The sequence below is a fragment of the Eschrichtius robustus genome, chromosome 7 (genome assembly GCF_028021215.1).
Source record: "Eschrichtius robustus isolate mEscRob2 chromosome 7, mEscRob2.pri, whole genome shotgun sequence".
Lineage (NCBI taxonomy): Eukaryota > Metazoa > Chordata > Mammalia > Artiodactyla > Eschrichtiidae > Eschrichtius > Eschrichtius robustus.
Genome location: NC_090830.1, coordinates 75,340,382 through 75,362,101, shown reverse-complemented (window position 1 = coordinate 75,362,101; position 21,720 = coordinate 75,340,382). Strand labels below are relative to the sequence as shown.

At 41.3% G+C, this 21,720-nt stretch overlaps 1 protein-coding gene, 1 long non-coding RNA gene and 1 other non-coding gene across 6 annotated transcripts; 2 read left to right on the top strand and 1 right to left on the bottom strand.

Annotated features, from left to right (window-relative positions):
- Positions 1-5,700: 5,700 nt before the first annotated feature.
- LOC137767938 (small nucleolar RNA SNORA27) lies at positions 5,701-5,827 on the top strand. Its single transcript, XR_011074624.1, has one exon. It is a non-coding gene; the product is annotated as a small nucleolar RNA SNORA27 (small nucleolar RNA).
- Positions 5,709-6,535, bottom strand: LOC137767091 (uncharacterized). Its single transcript, XR_011074477.1, has 3 exons — positions 6,386-6,535; positions 5,907-5,986; positions 5,709-5,809 (listed from the first exon to the last, which is right to left on the bottom strand). It is a non-coding gene; the product is annotated as an uncharacterized lncRNA (long non-coding RNA).
- A 163-nt stretch (positions 6,536-6,698) lies between these two features.
- On the top strand, positions 6,699-21,254 carry SAR1A (secretion associated Ras related GTPase 1A). Of its 4 annotated transcripts, XM_068547732.1 has the most exons (8): positions 6,699-6,809; positions 7,199-7,259; positions 10,733-10,806; positions 10,938-11,057; positions 11,485-11,550; positions 14,583-14,686; positions 17,489-17,620; positions 18,830-21,254. In XM_068547732.1, exons 3-8 carry the CDS (start codon positions 10,749-10,751, stop codon positions 18,944-18,946), a joined length of 597 nt encoding a protein of 198 aa, XP_068403833.1. In that variant the 5' UTR covers positions 6,699-6,809; positions 7,199-7,259; positions 10,733-10,748; the 3' UTR covers positions 18,947-21,254. The 4 variants fall into 4 exon arrangements, with proteins under 4 accessions (XP_068403833.1, XP_068403834.1, XP_068403835.1 ...); XM_068547733.1 differs by lacking the exon at positions 7,199-7,259; XM_068547734.1 differs by lacking the exons at positions 6,699-6,809; positions 7,199-7,259 and adding an exon at positions 7,304-7,322.
- Positions 21,255-21,720: the final 466 nt, after the last annotated feature.

Genomic DNA, 21,720 nt, shown 5'->3' with positions numbered 1-21,720 from the left:
ATAGCATGTACTTCATAAATATTGAATGAATTAATCTAAAAAATACAAATTCTTTCATTGCTTCCTAAAGGGAAATAAATATGTAGCAAAATATGACTGTAATTAAACTAAAATGTATATTTTTGGACTTCCCTGAGAACTCTAATTCAATATTCAAAATAGTCAAAAATTTTGTAAAGCTTCCACATTCAGGCTTTTTTCTTTTCTTTTCCTTTTTTGCACGTATGGAGGGGGGTGGAATTTCTGCAATGTAAGGAAAGAATCTTTATTTTGTTGCATCCTTAATGCTTCTTGGGGACCTCGACCAATGTTTTTAAATTAAGAACTATTATTAATTATTCTACTAATCTTAAGGGAGTATGTTGTGGGTGCTGGGTTAACCCTGTAATATGAATAGATACAAGAGTAGCTGCTAAACCTGTGCCTCCAAAGCCAGAGCCCAAGCCTGAAAAGACCCTTGTAAAGAAGGGAGAGCAGGGACCCAAAGAGGAAAGTGGAGGGACTTCCCTGGTGGCACAGTGGCTAAGACTCCACGCTCCCAATGCAGGGGGCCCGGGTTCGATCCTTAGTCAGGAAATTAGATCCCACGTGCATGCCGCAACTGAAGATCCCGTGTGCTGCAATGAAGATCCCACACGTGGCAATGAAGATCCTGCGTGCCGCAACTAAGACCCGGCGCACCCAAATAAATAAATACATAAATAAATAAATAAATACTTTTTAAAAAAAGAGAGAGAGAAAGGGGGAAAAGTCGATGTTGGCAAGGATGGGAATAACCCTGCAGAATATGGAAATGCCAAAACACACCAGGCACAGAAAGATGAAGGTGCTGGAGGTGCCAAGTGAAACCAAAAACTGTTTTTGGTTTTTTTTTAAATTTTTTTTTTAATATTTATTTTTATTTATTTGGCTGCATCAGGTCTTAGTTGCGACACTCGGGATCTTTGTTGCGGCACACGGGCTCTTTTGTTGTGGTGTGTGGGCTCAGTAGTTGCGGCACGTGCGCTTAGTTGCCCCGCGGCACGTGGGATCTTAGTTCCCTGACCAGGGATGGAACCCGCGTCCCCTGCATTGGAAGGTGGATTCTTAACCACTGGACTGCCAGGGAAGTCCCCTGTTTTTTTTAATTGTCGTAAAATACACATAACATAAATTTACCATCTTAACCATTTTTAAGTGTACTGTATAGTTTAGTAGTGTTAAGTACATTCACAATGTTGTGCAACAGATCTCCAAAATTCTTTTCATCTTGCAGAACTGAAACTTTATAACCATTAAACAATTCCCCATTTCCGCCCCCTCCCAGGCCATGGCAAGCACCATTCTACTTTCTGTCTCTAGGAAATTGAGAACGCTATGTACAAGTGGAATCATATAGTATTTGTCTTTTTGTGACTGGCTTATTTCACTTAGCATGTCCCCCAAGCTCATTCATGTTGTAGCATGTATCAGAATTTCCTTCCTTTTTAAGGCTGAATAATATCCATTGCATGTATATATCACATTTTGTTTATCCATTTATCCATTGATGGATACGTGGGTTGCTTCCACCTCTTGGCTGTTGTGAACATTGCTGCTGTGAACATCAGTATACAAATATCTCTTTGAGACCCTGTTTTCAATTCTGTGGGTTACATACCCAGAAGTAGAATTGCTGGATCATATGATAATTCTATTTCCTATTTTTGAGCAACCCCCGTATTGATTTCCATAGGGGATGCACCATTTTACATTCCCACCAACAGTGCACAAACTAGGAAACATACAATTAGTTTAAGAAGAATTAAGGTTTTTTCCTAATTGCACTCTAGATTATGTCAAAGGGAAAACATTTAGAAATCTTAAGACTTTTACCTCGTCAAATTTTAGATGGATTGTTTTTCAGAATGATTTTTCTAATCAACATTTTATGAAATCCTCTAGCTGATAAAAGGCTAAACATTTACATTCTTCTCAAGAATTGAATGAATTTTTATGTATTAACACAGATGGTATTCCAGTTTTTACCATGCTCAATGCAGGAAGGGATCATTAATTTTCAGCATCCATGCCCTTTTGGCTCCCTGGCCTCTCCTCTCCTTCACAGCCACATTTCTAATGGCACTGGCCAGGGTCACTGCCCCCTTTCCTCCTCTCACGGTCTCTCCTTAGGTCACTCCAGTAAAACATCCATCCCCATTACTCCCCTGAAACTGCATGGGGGTCCCCATGGCCCCCATGTTGACAATTCCAATAGGTGGTTAATTTTATGGGTCAACTTGACTGGAATAAAAAACGCCCAGATAGGGCTTCCCTGGTGGCACAGTGGTTGAGAATCTGCCTGCTAATGCAGGGCACACGGGTTCGAGCCCTGGTCTGGGAAGATCCCACATGCCGCGGAGCAACTGGGCCCGTGAGCCACAACTACTGAGCCTGCGCGTCTGGAGCCTGTGCTCCACAACAAGAGAGGCCGCGATGGTGAGAGGCCCGCGCACCGCGATGAAGAGTGGCCCCTGCTTGCCGCAACTAGAGAAAGCCCTCGCACAGAAACGAAGACCCAACACAGCCAAAAATAAATTAATTAGTTAATTAATAAAGTTCCTCCTTAAAAAAAAAAAAAAACAAACACCCAGATAGCGGTGAAACATTATTTCTGGGTGTGTCTTGTGTTTCTGGAAGAGGTTAGCATTTGCTTCAGTACACTGAGTAAAGAGATGTGCCCTCACCAACATTGACGGGCATCATCCAATCTGTTGAAGGCCCAAATGCAACAAAAAAAACACAAAGGAAGGGCAAATTCTCTCTTCCTGAGCTGGGACATCCACCTTCCTGCCTTTGGACATCAGAGTTCCTTGCTCTAGGACCTTCAGACTCCAAGACTTACACCACCAGCCCCCTGATTCTCAGGCCTTCAGAGTCAGACTGAACTATTCCACCGACTTTTTGGCTCTTTAGCCTCCATCACTGAGTGAGCCAGTTCCTTAATGTGTCTCCTCTTATACAAATCTATGTATCCTATTGGTTCTCTTTCTCTGGAGAACCCTAACACAGTTGCTTTTCAGCCTCCATTTCAGTTTCTGAGTGCCTGTCGACCTAATGTTGAGCATGCATAGGGGAATAAGAATAGAGTGGGGAGAAGAATTACATAAAACTCCTCTGCTCAAACCCTCCATCTCCAGATCACTCACAAGAAAGTCTAAAGTCCTCACAGTGGCCTACAAGGCTCTAAAGATTTGCCCCCGTTGGGAGACAGTTCTCTATGAATCTCTTATATTTCTGCACTTCTTGGAGCAGAGGTACTGGAGGTCTTTATTTCGACTATCTTTTCAAGGACGTTTATATAAAGAACAGCCTTGGAAGAGACTCTCCATCTGAGGCAGGGGATAGTTTTGTCTGCTGTCCAGTGTAATACTGTCTCCATCTGGGTCAAAAGTCAGCCAGGTTTGCCTGCAGTCTATTATGAAAGACTGGGGTTCCTTAAGCTCTGGGTTCTTCAGCTGTGATGCAAATCCACTCTATGGGCAGCATCCACCTGGGCTGCTCTGCATCACCCCAGAGGACTTGTCGGGGGGCAAGTGCAAAATACACAAACATGAAGCTCATGCTTTGCTTGATAAAATCCTTTGTCTCTGCCCCAGGAGTCTCGTGTTTGCCAGTATCCATGGAAGCGTGCCTGGCTAACTCATTAGGTAAAGTCTCAGAACCTTCCCAATTCTTAACCACCTACCCCACACCTTTCCCACCTCACTTCCTGCTACTACTTCCCTTTTCACCCTGCCTGGCTATGCTGGCCTCCCAGCTGTTCCTGGAACCTGCCATGAACACTCCTCCTTGAGGCCTCTGCACATGCTGTGCTGTCAGCCTGGAACATTTTACCCCCAGATGTCCTTCAGGTCCTGTCCAAATGGCACCTTGGTGGGGCCTTCCTTGACTACTCTCTACAACAGCCTCGCCACCAATAAACAGGTCGACTTTTGCCAACCTGATGGGTGAAAATGGTATCTCAGTGAGCTTTAAATTTATTAACTTTTGTTATTTTCTGTATCTATTATATTTCTGAGTTTATTATGATAAAGAGCCATGTATTTCCTTTCCTGATAATCATCTGACTCTCTCCTTGTCTATTTTTTTTAACAACAGTCTTTTTCATATTAATTTTTCACTTGCCTATGATGTGATTACACATATTTTTTCTTGTCATCTGTCTTGAGTTTACGGTGTCATCACTACTGCTGTTTTGCCATATAAAATATTTTTATTTTTCTGTGGTTAAATCTATCAATCTTTTCTTTTATGGCTACTGGATTTTCAATCATAGCCAGAAAGGCCTTCTCTATTCCAGGATTATAAGGAATTCATCCATGCTTTTTTTCTACTTTTCTAGTACTTTTAGGGTGTCATTTTTAAACATATATATCTTTGAATCATTTGGAACTTACTTGATGTGGCATGTGACTTATAAATTCAACTTTTACGTTTTCTTGACAACCCAACTGTCCCAACCCTTTTATTATTTAAGCACATAATTGAAACACTTCTTGAAAACGTACTCTGAAAAAATTGCTTACGTGCACAACAATGCCTCTTTCACCCATTTTAGAGGTGGGTACACTGTGGTTTGGGGCATTTGTCAACTTGACCAAGGCTGCCCAGCTGGTAAGTGAAGTTTGCAGCTCTCCTGAGAATCTGCCTATGTGCTCCCTCCTTCCTCCTGAGTCCCCCAAATCATCCTTGTGGTTTGGAAGCCTCTTACCTTACAGCCAGGCTTCTAACAAGGCCCGGTAGTCCAACGCATTAACTTGCACCATTAACTTGCAACGGGGCCAACTTGTGCCTCCAAGTGTGCACACCGGGGTTCCAAGCCCTCTGGACATAGTTCCCCTGGTTTAGTCAAAGCTGGTGAGAGGCCTCAAAACATAGCCCGACCCCTTTCAAATGTGTCTGGGCGGGATTCACACTCAATGCAGAAGACTCACAGGATGAAAGGAGGGGGAAGGTGGTGAGCTTGCCCATCCAGCCCCCTCTGAGTACTGTTGGAGTTGCCAGGTGCCATTTTATCTTTTTAAAATTTTATTGTTTAAAATTAACTTTTGGGGACTTCGCCGGTGGTCCAGTGGTTAAGACACCTTGCTTCCGATGCAGGGGGCGCACCTTCGATCCCTGGCTGGGGAACTAGGATCCCACATGCCACGCAGCATGGGCAAAAAATAAAAAAATAAATAAAATTAACTTTTATTGGAATATAGTTGATTTACAATGCTGTGTTAGTTTCTGCTGTACAGCAAAGTGAATCAGTTATATATACACATGTATCCTCTCTTTTTTAGATTCTATTCCCATATAGGTCATTACAGAGTATTGAGTAGAGTTCCCTGTGCTATACAGTAGGTCCTTATTAGTTATCTATTTTATATATAGTAGTGTGTATATGTCAATCCCAATCTCCCAGTTTATCCCTCCCCCTACCCAGGTGCCACTTTAATTTTATTTCTGCATGTATTTGAGTTTATATCTGTACTTCGTTTCATTGGTTTGTGTGCCTTTTTGTGCACTAGTACCAAACTGTTTTAATTACTGAGGATCTATAATGTTTTAATATCTGATAGTGCTAGATCCCTCTCGTTGTTCTTCTTCTTCAGAGCCTGTTTTGTGACTATTCTTGTTTATTTTTCCATTTGAATTTTAGGAACAAACAGGGTAGTTTAAAAAACACACACATAACACTCCCCTTTCACTTTGCCAACTGGACTTACGTCTTTATTGGTCATTCAAGTGGGGCAAAGGAAATACCCTTTTAAAACTCAAGTAAACGGGGTGTTTGTCTCATAACCTGTCAGAGGAAACAAATTGTAATAAAAACACACACATAATAATTAACCCTATTAGTTCTTTTATAGGAATCATGTTAAATTTGTAATTTTACTTACAGAAAATTGAGATCTTTATGATACTGAGTCTTCCCATCCAAAAGCATCATTCATCTTTCCATTTGACTCAGTTTTCTTATCTGTAAAATCGGAGTAATAATACCAATCTCAGAGGGCTGTCCTCAGAATTAAATGAGAAAATGCAGGTGAAGGAACCAATGATTTGGTTTGGAAGTGATTTGCCACTTCCTAGGGTATGAACTCGGGCTTTGTTACCACAGTATTCTGAACTTTGGTTCTCTCATTTGTAAACTGGGGATAACAATAGTATCTGCTTCACAGGGCCGTAATGAAAGGGTCAAATGAAATGAGGCCTGCAAAGTACTCAGTGCACTGGAACATAAGTACTCAATGAATATTAGCTGTTCTTCTAGAAAACAGGCTATCCCAGGGAACTGCGATTTAACGCAGAAGCTCGCTGGGATCCATCTTAGGTCGAGGGCTCTGAGGTCAACTCTTCCTTCCGAGAACCCACCTACCTGCTGGTCGCCACTTCTGATTTTCCCCCAGCGTCTGGGAACGCACTCGGTCGGATTTGAAGCCGTCTAGGTCCCCCGCGAGACTCCAGGATGATGCCCCCACCCTCCGTGCCTTGGCGCTGCCACGTCTCGCGGATCCAGCACTCCCTACGGAAGGAGACGGGGCCAAGTCGGGCCCGCCCCCGAGAGCCTTCGTCTCGCCTGAGGCCCGCCCCTCCGCGGTCCCAGTCGCTGGTAGGGCGGCACCGGGTGTCAGAGCGCCGTGACGCTGCGAAGGGGCGGGGGCGAGCACGCGCCCGGAAGTCCCGGGGGAGGGGGTGTGACGTATATCCGGCGAGTAGGTGGCGGTCCCGGGTGCTTCTGGGCTCTGTTCTCTGAGGGAGGGTCCAAGCCTCCTGCCGCCGCCGGAGGAGCTCCTTAGGCCGTGAGTCGGGGGCCGCGGCGAAGGAGGGAGCCGGGGCCGGAGGGGATGGGGTGGCCGGTGGAGACGGTCGGGGCGGAGGCCGGCGCAGGCGGGTTTGTGGGGGGGAAGTGACACGCAGGCGGTTCCGTGGGGCCGCGGGACTCATTCTGGGCGGGGACGGGCCGGCTTGGCCGGGTCTGCTCGGTCCCCTGCCGGCCTCTCGGGTATCGGGTCCATAGCATTCCGCTCGGGGGTCTTGCAGCTGCAGGATAACAGTTTTCCTGTCGGTACCGTGCGCTCCGGTTTACGAATCGGCTTCACATCCCCTGTCTCAGATGAGCCTCAGCCCTCGGTGGGGTGGATTGAAGTCCTTGATGATTATCCTTTTTGTTTTTTGTTTTTTTTTACAGATTCGGGGACTAAGGCTCGTTGAGGCACAGTGAATTGCCCAAGGCCCCGCAGATAGCAAGTGTGAGCGTTCGAACCAGATCTCCTGGCTCCTAGTCCAGGGCTCTCCCCACCCCCACTTCAGCTGTGTGTTATCATCTGCTGCTGTCCTGGGTCGAACCCCGTGTTTTCTTTTTCCACTTCCCCCTTTTTCCCCTCTCTCTTCAGTGCATGGAAAAAAATCTCTGTTAGTATTCTTCCTTGTTCTCGTCTTTTCTCCTTTACCGCGGTGCATCTGCTTAGGTTGTGACAGGGGGCTTTACAGAGCTTTGCAATGGGGCTGACCTTTGACGTTTACCCTGCAGCCAAGCAGAGTTTCTTAGCTAAAAACCAGCGGCTTGCTACCCCCAGATCTGTCTGAAACGGTGTCTTCAAGTTGCTCTGAGCATGAATAAGAAGTAATGAGTATGTATAAGAAGTGATGCATAGATTTTTTATTGGTTAATTGTCAGTCTAGTGCTCCTCCTTTTTATTTATTTGAATCAGTCAGTCCTGAAATTTGCAAATGTTAGTTTTAAGTACGTTGGCAGTGCTTTTGTTGGTAGTTAGAGCCCTTAGATTGTAGTCTAATTTGCCATAAGGTGCCATAAGGTGGTAAAGTGGATCAAGGATAGAAAAGGAATAAAATGCTAGTTATTAACATATCATTCAGAAGTTGTGATGAGTTGTAAGGAAGAAAACAGTAGATTATCATCTGTGTAGTTGGTGGTTAAAGGAAGCTTTATTTTTTTTTTTTAATTAATTAATTTATTTATTTTTATTTTTGGCTGTGTTGGGTCTTAGTTTCTGTGCGAGGGCTTTCTCTAGTTGCGGCAAGCAGGGGCCACTCTTCATCGCGGTGCGCGGGCCTCTCACCATCGCGGCCTCTCTCGTTGCGGAGCACAGGCTCCAGAAGCGCAGGCTCAGTAGCTGTGGCTCACGGGCCCAGTTGCTCCGCGGCATGTGGGATCCTCCCAGACCAGGGCTCGAACCCGCGTCCCCTGCATTGGCAGGCAGACTCTCAACCACTGCGCCACCAGGGAAGCCCGAAGCTTTATGTTTTTATAAAGCAGTTTTGTGATTTGCGTTGGAATTTTATGTGATATTAACAGGAAGAGCTTTGGCTTTGGCATTAAAAGAGGAGGGTTTAAGTCCTGGCATTGTTACTTTTTCAGCTGAGCAGTCTTGGTTAAGCTAGCTAATCTAGGACCATCAGCATCCTCGTCTTGTTAAATGAGGCTAAGGATTTCTACCTCATAGGGTTGGTGTGAGGCTGAAATGAGATATATGTGCAGGCACTGTATAAACTGAAAAACTACTCACGAGGGGGTACAAAGCCTAAGATCTCAAGGATGGAGGAGCCATCAGAGACATTTCCTTAACTTTGGGTAACAATACAGTGCAACTCTTTGGGTCCAGTAAGGGGCTTTATTATTTTTTAACATCACCTGAAGAGTTTCTTCAAGTACTTTCCATAGATCATTTTGGAGGGAAGAATTATGGGACTTTTAAAGCAGGGATGTCAAGGGAAAATAAATTGGAAAGTCAAAGTAGTTCAGTTAACTGTGAAAAATTCCCTAAAATGGGCTTTTCCCCTTGTCACGTTGGGAGAATTTATCTAGTTGGGAATACTTCTAAAATGATGTAGTAAAACTTTACAGACTATCTAGAAAGTAATGACTGCAAACCAGTGTAGTATAAATGAATATATAAGTGTTGGGTTTTAAAGTCGTAATCATTGGGAGTGACCTTAATGAGAGGTGCTCTCTAAAGGTGAGCCCTGCTTCTCCAAGTGGTAGATGGAGAAAATAGGGAAGGATGACTGGTTTGGTGGGATTGCAGAGGAGAGGCACATTGTTCTTTTACTTAACCTACAGTGGAAACTTAAGCACAGGAACTTTGTTAAGTATACTTAAGTCATTGGACTTCTTAAAGTAGAGACAAAGTTTCCAGACAAAACTATTATTTAACATACTAAATTTGGTTTTTCTGCCAAAATATATTTTGATGTTACTGAAGAGGGGAAAAAAACCTTATTTCGTATCCTTTTTTTTTTGGCCGCACTGCGCGGCATGCAGAATTTCCCTGAACAGGGATTGAACCCGTGCCCCTGCAGTGGAAGTACGGAGTCTTAACCACTGGACCACTGGGGAAGTCCTAGGATCTTTTTATAAAAGCTTTTTCCTTCAGTCTCCACCCCACCCAAACTCCCAAGCTTCATTTGGCCCTTCTATGGTAAGAGCCATAGAAGATAAGCACTAAAGCAGTCCCTAAAGTTTACATGTCAGGCCACAGGGCTGATTTTAAAAAAACGCAGCAATTGGATGAAAAAGAAAATTAACACATACTGTCTCCATTTTTCAATTTCTTCTTCATCTAGCATTCTTTGAATGAAGAATATAGGTGGGTTTTTGTGGCTAACCCTTTTACAGTAAACTTCTGTTTACTTTTTTAAAAAAACAAAACTTAAGCCAATTTGTTTGATAGCAGTTGGCCACCTTGTGTTCAGGTGTTCTTGCTGATGGAGAGGAGTGAAAATGGGGGATCATTCTTTTTTCTGCACCAAATCTGAGATATTGAGACAGAAGTTCAGTGTGATCAGGACATGCTGACTCTGAGAGACCTTAACACCCACCATTGGCTCTAGATCCTACCCTCTTAACATTCAGAGGTCCTCTTGCTTATTCCCCAGTGTATGTAGACCTTTTAGGAGCTTCGGGTCATCATCTGTATTGTCTAGGCTTATGGGAAACGGTAGAAAAAGTGGTGTTAATATCAGTATTGAGGTATGTACTTGTCTAGGAACCTACCTCTATGTCCTGAATGAGTATTCTTATTTTAAGAAAGTCCATATTTGTAAAATGGGTTAGGTAGGTCTTGATTATTCACATTATGATCGGATTCTCTTATCTCTTCATGGCTCTCCATTATAGTGATATCATCTTTTTTTAAGTTGAGATACATATTATAAGAGGGGTTAAACAAATATTAAGAAGAGATAGCATTGGTAAATGGAGCAGTGCAAATTGTGCCAGCCAGTAGGATTTTGGTAACCTTGTTTTTTAGAGTTGTTTGCAAGGATGGGTTAATATGCTTTTCATTCAGGTTAATATGCCTTTATTCTTATTTTCTACTTAGTGCATCAGTGTGACAGTTTGATCCAGATTATTGATGGGGCTGATTTCCTAGAAGTTTTGCTAACTGGTAGACAGCAGTGGTGTATCTAGGGAATGCGAATGAGCAGCTGCCTGGAGGAGTGAATCACACAGTAAAAGAGGAAAGTATATCTTTAACTCCTAGTCTTCTGAGTATCATAGATTGAAAACTTAGAAAACCAGAAGTTTGTGCAGATCTGAGGACCCCAGAGACTTCCCTCCAGAGTGCACAATCCTTTGTTTTCGTATGCCCCAAAACATGGGACTGTAAACATGCATCAGGGCCAGCAACTGAGAGTAACTTCTCCAGAAATATACTAGCATTCAGAAAGCTAATGTTTGCTGCTTTCCTATTTTATACAGGTAGTAAGCATTAATAATGTCTTTCATCTTTGAGTGGCTCTACAATGGCTTCAGCAGTGTGCTCCAGTTCCTAGGTAAAGCCATTTCCTTGAAATATATCATAGGTTTCAAACTATGTGTATTTCCTGTAACTATTTAAATGTTGATACAAGTAGGCTTTGGTGTGTAGAGAGCACATTAAGTTAACTTTTTTTTTCTTTTTTAGGACTCTACAAGAAATCTGGAAAACTTGTATTCTTGGGTTTGGACAATGCAGGCAAAACCACTCTTCTACACATGCTCAAAGATGACAGATTGGGCCAACATGTTCCAACATTACATCCGAGTAGGTTTGAAAATACCCGGTGACCTTTTGATATTTGAGGGTCAGTGTCAGGGCTGTAGGATGAATCCCAAGTTGATTCAGTTCTGTTATTAACTGAAGCCCCAAAAGACAGCTTACTTGAAAAAAATTCCTTATAGGACACACTCAGGTCAAACACCCATAAATCTAAACCTCTGGAACTTTGTCACTATCTGTTCTCACTTGTCCTGCAATGGGACACATCTCCCATATCTACTTCTAAGGAGCAGCAAACACCTTGGAGGAAAAGAGACTTGGCTTTTTAGAATTATTTAAGAGTGTTTTCACCCTTGTATCCTTTTCTTTACATAGTGAAAGCTTCATTAGGTTTTGCATTTGTATTGGATTAGAATACTGGTAGTTGGGCCTTGTTGGATGGAGAAGTTTATTTCCTTCCTTTATTTTTCAGCATCAGAAGAGCTGACAATTGCTGGAATGACTTTTACAACTTTTGATCTTGGTGGGCATGAGCAAGGTAAGAGATGATTCAGTGGAAGGGTGGTTGACTTCTGGTTCATTTTGTTCCCCTTTTTTAAAGCAGTGTGTCATATATACCTTTTAAATTGCTTGAGATCTTACTTAATGAAGTTGTTTTATTCACTTATTATTTGTAAGTAATTTCAAACTTGCCAAAAGTTGCATAAATAATACAGAGAACTCCCCTCCTTTATAACTGTTGCCCAAGTTTATTAGTCTCCCTCTCTGTGTAATACACGTTAATATTTATTTTTCTTGACCCTTTTGTGAGTTCATCATGTTCTTTTACTCCTTAAATACTTTAATGCATGTTTCCTAATAACAAGAATATTCCCTTATATAATCATAACAATTATCAGACCCAGAAAGCTTTATTTGTCTACTCTATAGTGTATATTCCCTTTTTTTGTCATTTGTTCTAATAATCTCCTTTATAGCATTTTTCCTCTTATGCAAGATCCATTACAATATCACATATTGAATTTAATCATGTCTTTCTTGTATCAGTTATTCAATGGAGTTAAAGTATGTCGGAAATTAAGTTATTTGTAAGTAATTTTAAATTTGTCAGAAGTAAAAATAAAAGCAAAAAGAATACAGTGACTATTTGTGACCACCGTGATCTGAATTGATGTTTTGTATACTCTCCCCATTTGGGGCAGTTGGTGGAACATTTTCTTCTGCCTTCTTGCTCTCCATTTGGTTCCCAGTTCTCGTCAGGTGTTTTGGAGATATGCAGAATGGGGCATCTTTATCCGATCAATGCCCACTTTACATTTGGCAAGACTCTAGGCTTAGGAGTAAAACATTTAAGATGTGGGAATAAATATTCTGGGAAGGTAGAAGAAAGAACCTATTGAGATTCTGTCAGGTTTACTCATTTGTTATTAAATTGAGTTGAGATGTCTCCTTTTGGAGCATTATGTTATTAGGTTGAATCTAATACAGTTTTTTTTAAGTATAGTTTAAAAAAATAGAATATTGTTAATTGTAAATGTAAAGTCAGATAATTTTAGCTAGAAGGCTGAGAAGAGATCCAAATAATTTTATAGTCAGTGATTTCATTAACATGTAATTACATTTATTCATTTATTATTTACATCCTACAAAATCATTTATGTAGTATGCTCACCATCACATAAAATACCTATACAGAAGGAAGATTGAAAGAAAATATACAGAAACATTAGTAGTGGCTGTGTATTGATGGAGGATTATAGACTATCTTGCTTCCTTTTTTTCTGTAATGAGCTTGTATTATTTCCATTTGGGTAGGGATGGGTGTATGGTGTCTTTTCTGCTTCTTTCAAAAGTATTTGTAACTACTTACAAATTTAAATTCAGAGATAACGTGGTTATAGGCTGAACTGAGACCATCTGGAGAATGCAGAAGGAGTAGGTGTTTTTAGACACCTGAACTGGGAATTGTGTATTATTTGGTGTGATAAATTTAGCTTTCAGGTTTTGGTAGAGAAGGGAAATGCGTTTATGTACAGATGGTCCCCAACTTAATGATGGTTCGACTTAAGATTTTTTGACTTTATGGTGATGCAAAAGTGATACGTATTTAGTAGAAACTGTACTTCAGATTTTGAATTTTGATCTTTTCCCAGGCTAACCATGTATAGTATTGTACCATACATAGTCTCTCATCATGCGGGGCAGCTCCCAGTCAGCCATGTGATCCCGAGGGTAAACAACTGATATACTTACAACCATTCTGCACCGATGCAACCATTCTGTTTTCCACTTTCAGTACGATGTTCAATAAATTACGTGAGAGATTCAACACATTATAAAATAGGTTTTGTGTTAGATGATTTTGCCCAACCATAGGCTGATGTAAGTGTTCTGAGCACTTTTAAGGTAGGCTAGGCTAAGCTCTGGTAGGTGTATTAAATGCATTTTCGACTTACGAGATTTTCAATTTACAATCGATTTATCGGGACATAACCCCATTGTTAGTCAAGAAAAATCTGTACATAGTTTTGTTTGAGGAAAATTTACTTAACAGAAACACTTTTTCATAATAACCTAGCCACCATTTTACACAAATTACTAAAATGCTATACATTTGGAAGTTTCCTTTTTTTTTTTTTGGTATAACTTAAAAAATTTTAACTTATGCAAGTAGTCCAGGCTCAATGTCACAAATTCAGTATACAATCAGTATTCAAATATGGGAGGTAAAAGTGAAATTCCCCGACCTCCCCTTCCCAGTCCCACTCTTCAGAGGTAACCATTGTTAAATGTTTGATGATTTTAGACACCTAGAGATGCTTCCTTAATCATCCCATTGAAAGGACCAGAAACGAATGGCTTAGAAATTATAATACAATTAAAGCATTACTTCCCAGACCATTATCACTTCATGTCATAAACAAAAAAATAAAATTTATAGGGCACACTGGGTTAAATAAGGAAACTGAGGTAATTGGCCTGGGAACTTCAACCACCTGTCAAGCCTAGTCTCCCTATGGGCTGCGTGGATGAATGTGTCAGTACGCTTACACGTTGGTTACTTAGGAACACATTGGTTACTTGGGACGAAAGTTATATTGAAAAGTAATTTGCATCCTGATATTTTAACTCAGAGGTTGCAAACTAAAATGGCTCCAGGGGTGAGGTAGGTCATTTAAGTGAGTGAAATTGGGAGTAAGTAGGGAGTGGTGGTAACTTTTTCAGACTGAAGAACTGAGACCTCATCTAAAAGGGTAGCCACCACTCAGTTCCTGCTGATTATTATCCATCCAGCATGTGGATAGATAGGCATGGGATTGCCAGATGTTGCACTTTTTCAGAAAGTCAGGCAGAAAACCCTGATTTTCAGATTTTAAAACATCAGATTCAGTTCATGGACCATCAGTTTATATCCTCTGTCTGACTTAATACTGGCTAGGACTTGGAGAATCTATACAGGGTCTAATGCTATTGAAACCTGGCCAGGATTTGTCTAGTTTATAGACCATTAGGTTATTCATTTTCAGTATATGTTTTTAAATTGATGCAACTGCAAACTTTGTCTTTTAGCCCGTCGAGTTTGGAAAAATTATCTCCCCGCAATTAATGGGATTGTCTTTCTGGTGGACTGTGCAGATCATCCTCGACTCATGGAATCCAAAGTTGAGCTTAATGTATGTTTATATTTTTTTCCTTTCTTGGCCTCTGTTTAAGAAATACAGCTCAGTAGTGCTAATACTTAATCATTCCAGTTAACATTTGGTAAAAGTCCTAGTTACAGGAAGAAAGTGTTTTAAAATCTAAGACATTGCTTTTCGATGCTCTGAGGAAACTTGGCTCGAACGCGAGTAAATTAACTTTGCTTATATCTGTCATAGGGTGACTCTTTGTGCAGTTTGCTCAGGACACTCCTCAGTTAATGCCTGTTTTCCCAGCATAATTAATGTCTTTCCCTTTCACATATCACATATGTTTACTGTTTATGAAGGGTTGGCATATTGAAACCTGAAAGGGGCTATTAGTGTTCTTTGCGTTTTTGAATCTGTGTTCTCAGGTTGTGCCTGCCCACTCTTGCACTGAGTGACTTGTCAGATCTTAATAGTCTGTTCTGTCTTCAGTTTCAGTCACGTGCAGTGTTTGATACTAACTAGGACTCACCTCAGGTTTTTTCCTTTCTCAGCATTGCATTTTCTTGGCTTGATAACTTCTGTAATGTTGCCTTTGTAATGCCTACTGTGTTACCCTGTGCCTCTTCTTTCTCTTTCATTTACAACTGTCTCTCTGCATTTTTGTTCCTGGCAATTTGAACCTCTCAGGTTTAAATATGTTTGTTGAAGCTCTAGTTTCATGGAGAATCGCCTACAGGGCAGTCCTTCCCTTACTTGACCCCTTGGCACTGGTCATTCTCTCTCTAAACTCCCCTTTACATTCTTGGTGTTGGTGCTTTCTCTCTAGCTGATACTTCTCAGAGTCTTTCACAAGCACCTGTTCCCCTGCTTAGCCCTTAAATCTTGGTGCTTTCCCAGGCTGGTCCAGGCTTCTCCCATTCCTTCATCTGCAACCCACATGCCAGTGACCCCCAGATGGATTTCTCTTGTTTAAACCTCTCTTGTGCTCCAGCCTCATACATAGTGCTACTTATTAGAAACTCTACCTACCATTTCTGTTCTCCCAGAATGGAACTGTTCATTTTCCCTCATCTACGTGGACATGCAGTGAATTACTGTAGATTCCACCACCACCCTGCCAAATACTATAATTCTGGAAGGAACTTATTCAGACTTCTTTGCCCTACTTAATATCCTTGAATAGATCTCTTACCACTTTGGGGATAAAATCCACAGATCTTTTGCTTAGCACATAAGATCTTTCTTGATCTTTCCTCGTTTATTTCTTCAGCTTTTCTCTCTATTGCCTACCTTGAACTACATTCCAAACATAGATGACAACTTGTTCTCCCTTGCGTATGCAGAAGTAACTGTCTCTGCCTGGTTTTCTCACCTGACCCTTACCCCATTTTGCTGGTAAATTTCTAAATGTCCTTTTAAGAGATTTCAGAGTTCAGGTATGACTGCTTCTGGGAAGCCTTCTCTGACCTCTCAGACTGTTAAACTCTCCATCTTATCAGTGTCTGTTGTCTTTGCTGATTTTCTGTTAGGTCTCTCCCATCAGACTGTGAACTTAGATGCTAGGGACCTTGTCTTATTTCTGTGTGAAACCCCTGTACCTAGTAAAGCCTCGGGCACATAATACGCACTTTGTTAGTATTTAATGAATGAATGACATTCTTACTCTGATTTTGTATAACATTTCCTGGAACTTGAGATGTTCAAAGTAGGTTTCTCTTCAACTCTGCTCTTCTTTCCTAGCTTTTCCTGTCAGTGAAATAGATTCTCAGGCTTGAAATCTCTGCCAGCTTCGAATCCTGTGTTGTCTGTCTTATCATTTAGATATCAGTCTCTTCACTTCTTTCTCCAGAATGCCTGCTGCACTATTCATTACCTGCTGCTAGCTTAGGCTAGATCATCATCCCTTACCTGAGCACCACAGGTAGATACTATTTGCAAATTCATTGTACTAAAAGTGTAGAGTCTATCTAATAATTTCTGGATTTGGGGTCTTTGGGATCTATTGTAGCTGACTTCTCAGACTGGCACCATAATGCTTGTCATCCCTTCCCAACCCATTTATTCTGTCAACACATGTCACCATAAATGCTTTAATCCAGCCAGGTGATACTCCATGCGGCTTCCTGAATTCTTTTCCTGCCGTAAAGCCATTGCTTATATTCTTCCTTCTTTGGATTCTGCCTATCCACACCCTGCCCCTCCTTCAGAGTCCAGTTTAGTTTCCACATCTTTGCTAAGACTTTCCTCAAGCCCACATTGCCATTTTATTTTCCTGAACGTCTTTTAGTATTTATATTCTCTTCCTATTCATTGCGACACTTAATCATCCACTTGCCTTGCTTTGCTGACAGATGAATATAGAGTGAGGATTTCTTGAGCCAGGGATATGTCTTACCTTTCCTTTTGTCTTCCTCTCAGTGTCGGAGATAGTGCTTTGCACACGTGGGGCATCTAGTGGATATTTGGGGACTCCGGTAGTCATCTTTGAGGCTCTCTAGCCAGAGCTTTGTTCTTCTAGGACAGTGCTCAGGGGAGAGCTGAGGATGGCCTGTGGCTGAGTGATTTAGCTCAGAGTTAAGGTTGGGCAGTTTTGCTGCCTTGCAAATAGACACAGCTTTACATTATAATTGTTTTGAAGCTGTTAGGGGATTTCTAACTAACGTCAAGGTAATTTTTAGGGGCTATAATGTCAAGATTAACTTTTAGTTAATCACTCAGGTATAAATATGGTCAGATTTTCACTTTACATTTGATACCTTATAGACAAGTGAAAGTCAAAGTTGTTTTCATTATTTGGTGGGCTTTTATAGATTCCTCATTCAACTCATTTTTTTATCTTGTCTTTAGGCTTTAATGACTGATGAAACAATATCCAACGTGCCAATCCTTATCTTGGGTAACAAAATTGACAGAACAGATGCAATCAGTGAAGAAAAACTCCGTGAGATATTTGGGCTTTATGGACAGACCACAGGAAAGGCAAGAGAAAAATCTTCAGGGGACATATTATAATGGAAATTCACAGCTTGTGAAACATTCATGTTGTGCTATCTAGATTTTACTTGTCTTTCAAAAGTAACTGGGCTTAGTATTTGTTTAACTAGAGGTGATTTGTAGACTCTCTGAAGGCAGGAGCGTGTTCTTTTTTTAACTGTTTTCTAATGAGAGTTTCCTCGGGTATATAAGGATGAAGGAAATGGTAGAAAAAGCAAACTTGTCATTTTAAGAATTTTCTGACTGTCTTTCAAATCCAGTTCTGAGAAATCAATTTTGAAAGCCTCCTTAGCCAGAAATTTTTTTCCACTGGAAATTTCAGGTTATGAAGAGTGATCATTTATATCACTTTCCAAGCATTGAAATCAGAGCACTGGGTTATCCTCAGTGCTCCTTGCTGAAAGAGGTAGGACTGTTACCCTTTTTTTGAAGATGAGGAAACTCTGAGAGTTATTGGCTCAGGTCTACACAGCAAGTCAGTGATGAAATCAGGAATAGAACCCAAGTCTTCCAGGTCAGTAGGTTATGCTGTTTCCAGTAGGAAGGAGAACGCTGTTGCAGAAAAGTATGCTTGGGAGAGAAAAATCTAGATCGGCCATAATTACAGGAATCCTGGTCTTTTGAGCTTGGGGTTTTGGCATATTTAATTTTTTTAAATGCCCTTTTCTGGGATCTTTAACTTCGTGACTTTTTTGCATGGCTCCTTAGTCTTGCCTCTTCTTGGTTATCTAGTTCTTTCTAGAAATGCTTCCTTTAATTAAGTTTTCCCTCTTACATGCACATGAATTTTTAATTCTCTTAATGTAACCTGTCATTAGTTTATATTTCTGAATGCTTGTGTTAATGAGGATGTCCTTATTTCTAAGAAGTCCTGGACTTCTTTTGTCCATGAAAGAGCCTGCTGGTTCTGTGGGTCCCAGTGGCCTTTTTCTTGGTTTGCTGCCATAGCTTTCCAGATGCATGTTGGTGTGTTCAAAGCAAAGGCCCTTCACAATGAGAGGGAGAGCCTGGTAATAGGACTGTGCTGCTTATCTGTCCTGAAAGCACGAACCCCAATGGCCTTAACCACATTTCTGTAATTAATCCCTACTCAGATTTGCTTTTGAGGGACAGAGAAAGTGATTTTTGTTGTCACCTTTCAAGCTTTTCCACATGGAGACGCTAATGGACCTTTCTTGATTTTGCCTCCCCTAGGGGAATGTGACCCTGAAGGAGCTGAACGCCCGCCCCATGGAAGTGTTCATGTGCAGTGTGCTCAAGAGGCAAGGCTATGGCGAGGGCTTCCGTTGGCTCTCCCAGTATATTGACTGATGTTTGGACAGTGAAAATAAAAGAGTTTTACTTCTCTGGACTGATCCTATTCACAGCTTCCTCATGAACTTTTCTAATAGAACAAGGAAAGCTCTCCGACCATGTCTGGCGTTGAGAAGCCAAGAGTCTCTGTCAGCTCTCTCATCGCCCAGTGGTGACATGTGCTCTTCTCCACACTGTTGGGAGGTAACGCTGCCCCACGTGCTGGTGCAGGTCAGCACCCCAGGACTTGGAAGTGGCAGGATTTGCCGGGTAGAGCTGTGTGCCATCATGGAGCACCTGGAAAGAAAAACACGTCTCACCACTGTGGTTGATTTCAAAAGAAAGTGATTCTATTTTTTAAAGAAAGTGTTATTAGTGTAATTGGTGACCCTCCTAATAACTTTTTGAGTTCACAATTTACTTGGTCCAGAGTTTGCTTTTTTTTTTTTTTTAACTAGTGAATGGCATTTAGATACTTCATAAAATTATGCACAGATACACGTTGGAGGCCAGAGCTCAGTCAAATGAACAGCAGGCTGGTGAGAGAGGCGCCCGTCTCCCTAACTGCCTTGTAGTAGGTGGCACCACCTTGTGCACAGAGCACTAGGAAAGGGCAGAACCCCGGCCTTGCAGTTGAGGCCAGTTCCCACAGTCTCGGGCTACCGTCATTCCTCATCCCAGCATGCATAGCAGATTGTTGACTGCGGAGGAGTTAATTGTAGAGTGGGTTATTGTTACTATTTTTACTCATAAAGTTACAAATTTCAGCCAGTCTTTACTTTTATGCAGTTGTGAAATTTCATTTCCCTCTAGCACCTTTTTCATTTTCAGTTGTAAAAAGTGACTTTTGCCTCATGAAAGACTTGAGAACACATCCCTTGTTGTCACACACTGCAGGTGTGTCTCAGCCATTTTTGCAGATTCTAGGGGAAATTTTTCTGATAGGAGAGTCACACAGGATGAAGTTAACAGCTTAAGGGCTCTTAATTCTGTGAGTTGAGAACTTAAAAATCTGGTATTGTAGCATTTGTTTGAATCTAGGAAAGATTCACTCGTTGGGCTTTAAAATTTCCACTTTCAGAATTTGGTTTCTTTATTGGACTCTTCATGAGCTCTGTTTTTTTTATTGGTTATCAACTTATTTTTGGTGTTAAAGGTTAACATCTGTAGCTTTTCCAGATTTTTTGGGGTGGGGTGGGGGGGGTGTTAGGAAATTGCCTTTCTCCAGTCCAGAAATAATCTGGGGAAACTCTAAGCCAAGAACTTTGTGTTGAGCTGTTCTTTTGGGCCAGCATCACTTGTCAGTAAGCACCTGGTATAAAAGCCTCAGCATCCCCAGTAGTGTGATGAGGATTATTTTTATAGCATTCCATTTTCCTAATGCCACGTGTGAAATTGGATTTTCATGATCTTAACCAATATTTTACCCTTGTAGTAAAGGTTGAAGGGATAGGAGATGGTCTTCATGTGGGAGGATATCTTCATTCATTTTTCCTTTAATGAAAGATAAGAGGTATCTTCCTCAAAACTGAAAATTGTAATGCCGAGGCGTATTTGCAGAGGCCTGAACTAAATTCAGTGGATTGTTGCTTGTAATGTGAGGGCGGGGAAGGTGTGGATAATGTATTCCTGGGGTGAGAGAGTATCGTTCTTTAGTTGGATTTCCCATTGTTAGTCTTCAGTACTCACCTGTTCGGAAAGCATACTTTTTCACTGCTAGGTACCAAATGCAGAGGCTCGGTGAAGTATAAAGCTGGGAAGCGCATGCCTTTCATTTATTAGCAAGCATAGCTGGTTTGGAAAGGGGTTAAAGCCTTAAGTGAACAAATCTAGCTAACAGTGAATGAACTAGGTAGTTAACTTGCATACTTTTAATTTTCTTTGGCTAAAGGTAACCCATACTTCTCTATCCAGAGATACGAGAGGTATGATTGCTTCAGTGTTAGTTTTCTGGGTTTTTTTTTTTTTTTTTTTTTTTTATTGTCCCTAATCACTTTTTAGCAAGCTAGAAAACTGTGGATTCTACACAGGGCAGCTCTTTGTGAAGGTGGTTTATTTTGGCCACTGGAGAAAGAGTCGGGATTGAAAAATCAAGTGGCAGCAGTCTATTTCTTGCCCCACAGAAATAATATAGATGAAAGAAGCTGCTGTGAGGAACTTGGCTCCTGACAGTATCAGAGCTTTGTACTGGAACTCCCATGAATTGAGGCTTTTCATTCTGTTTTATCAGAGTGCATATATGTCCTATTTCAGGAAAAGTAAAACAGTCATTTACAAAAGAAAGTCAATCTGTATCCTAAGCGTTTTAATAAAAAGTTAAAACAAATTTGCTATCTTGCTCCTTTTTTTTGGCATTGGTTTGTTCTGAGTATGAACATAGCATGGCATTTGTTGGGGGGGGCTGGTGGGGAAGAAATATTTACAATGGGTGTGAGAGACAGACTTTGCTACGGGGGGGGGCGTGGGGTGTGGGTGGAAAGGCCAGGCCAATTTACACATTCCGCTGGAAGTAATAAATTTAGTACCGTTTGAGAGCCTTGGAACATGCAGTGGTCCCAGGATTGGTGGTCATTTCTGCAACAGGAAGGACATGGCAAACTTTTGAACAAAATCTCCTATTAACATGCTAGCAAGGACTGGGTCCAGTTTAGCTGTGTTTCATCATTTGATACAAAATTGGAGAGAATCCATTGAATGCTACATTTGGCAAAATAGAAGGAATGAAACCTGTGCTTGTGCATTTACTAGGCTTGTAGGAAGGTTTGCTTTTAAAAAACCCAAATGAAGTTCTA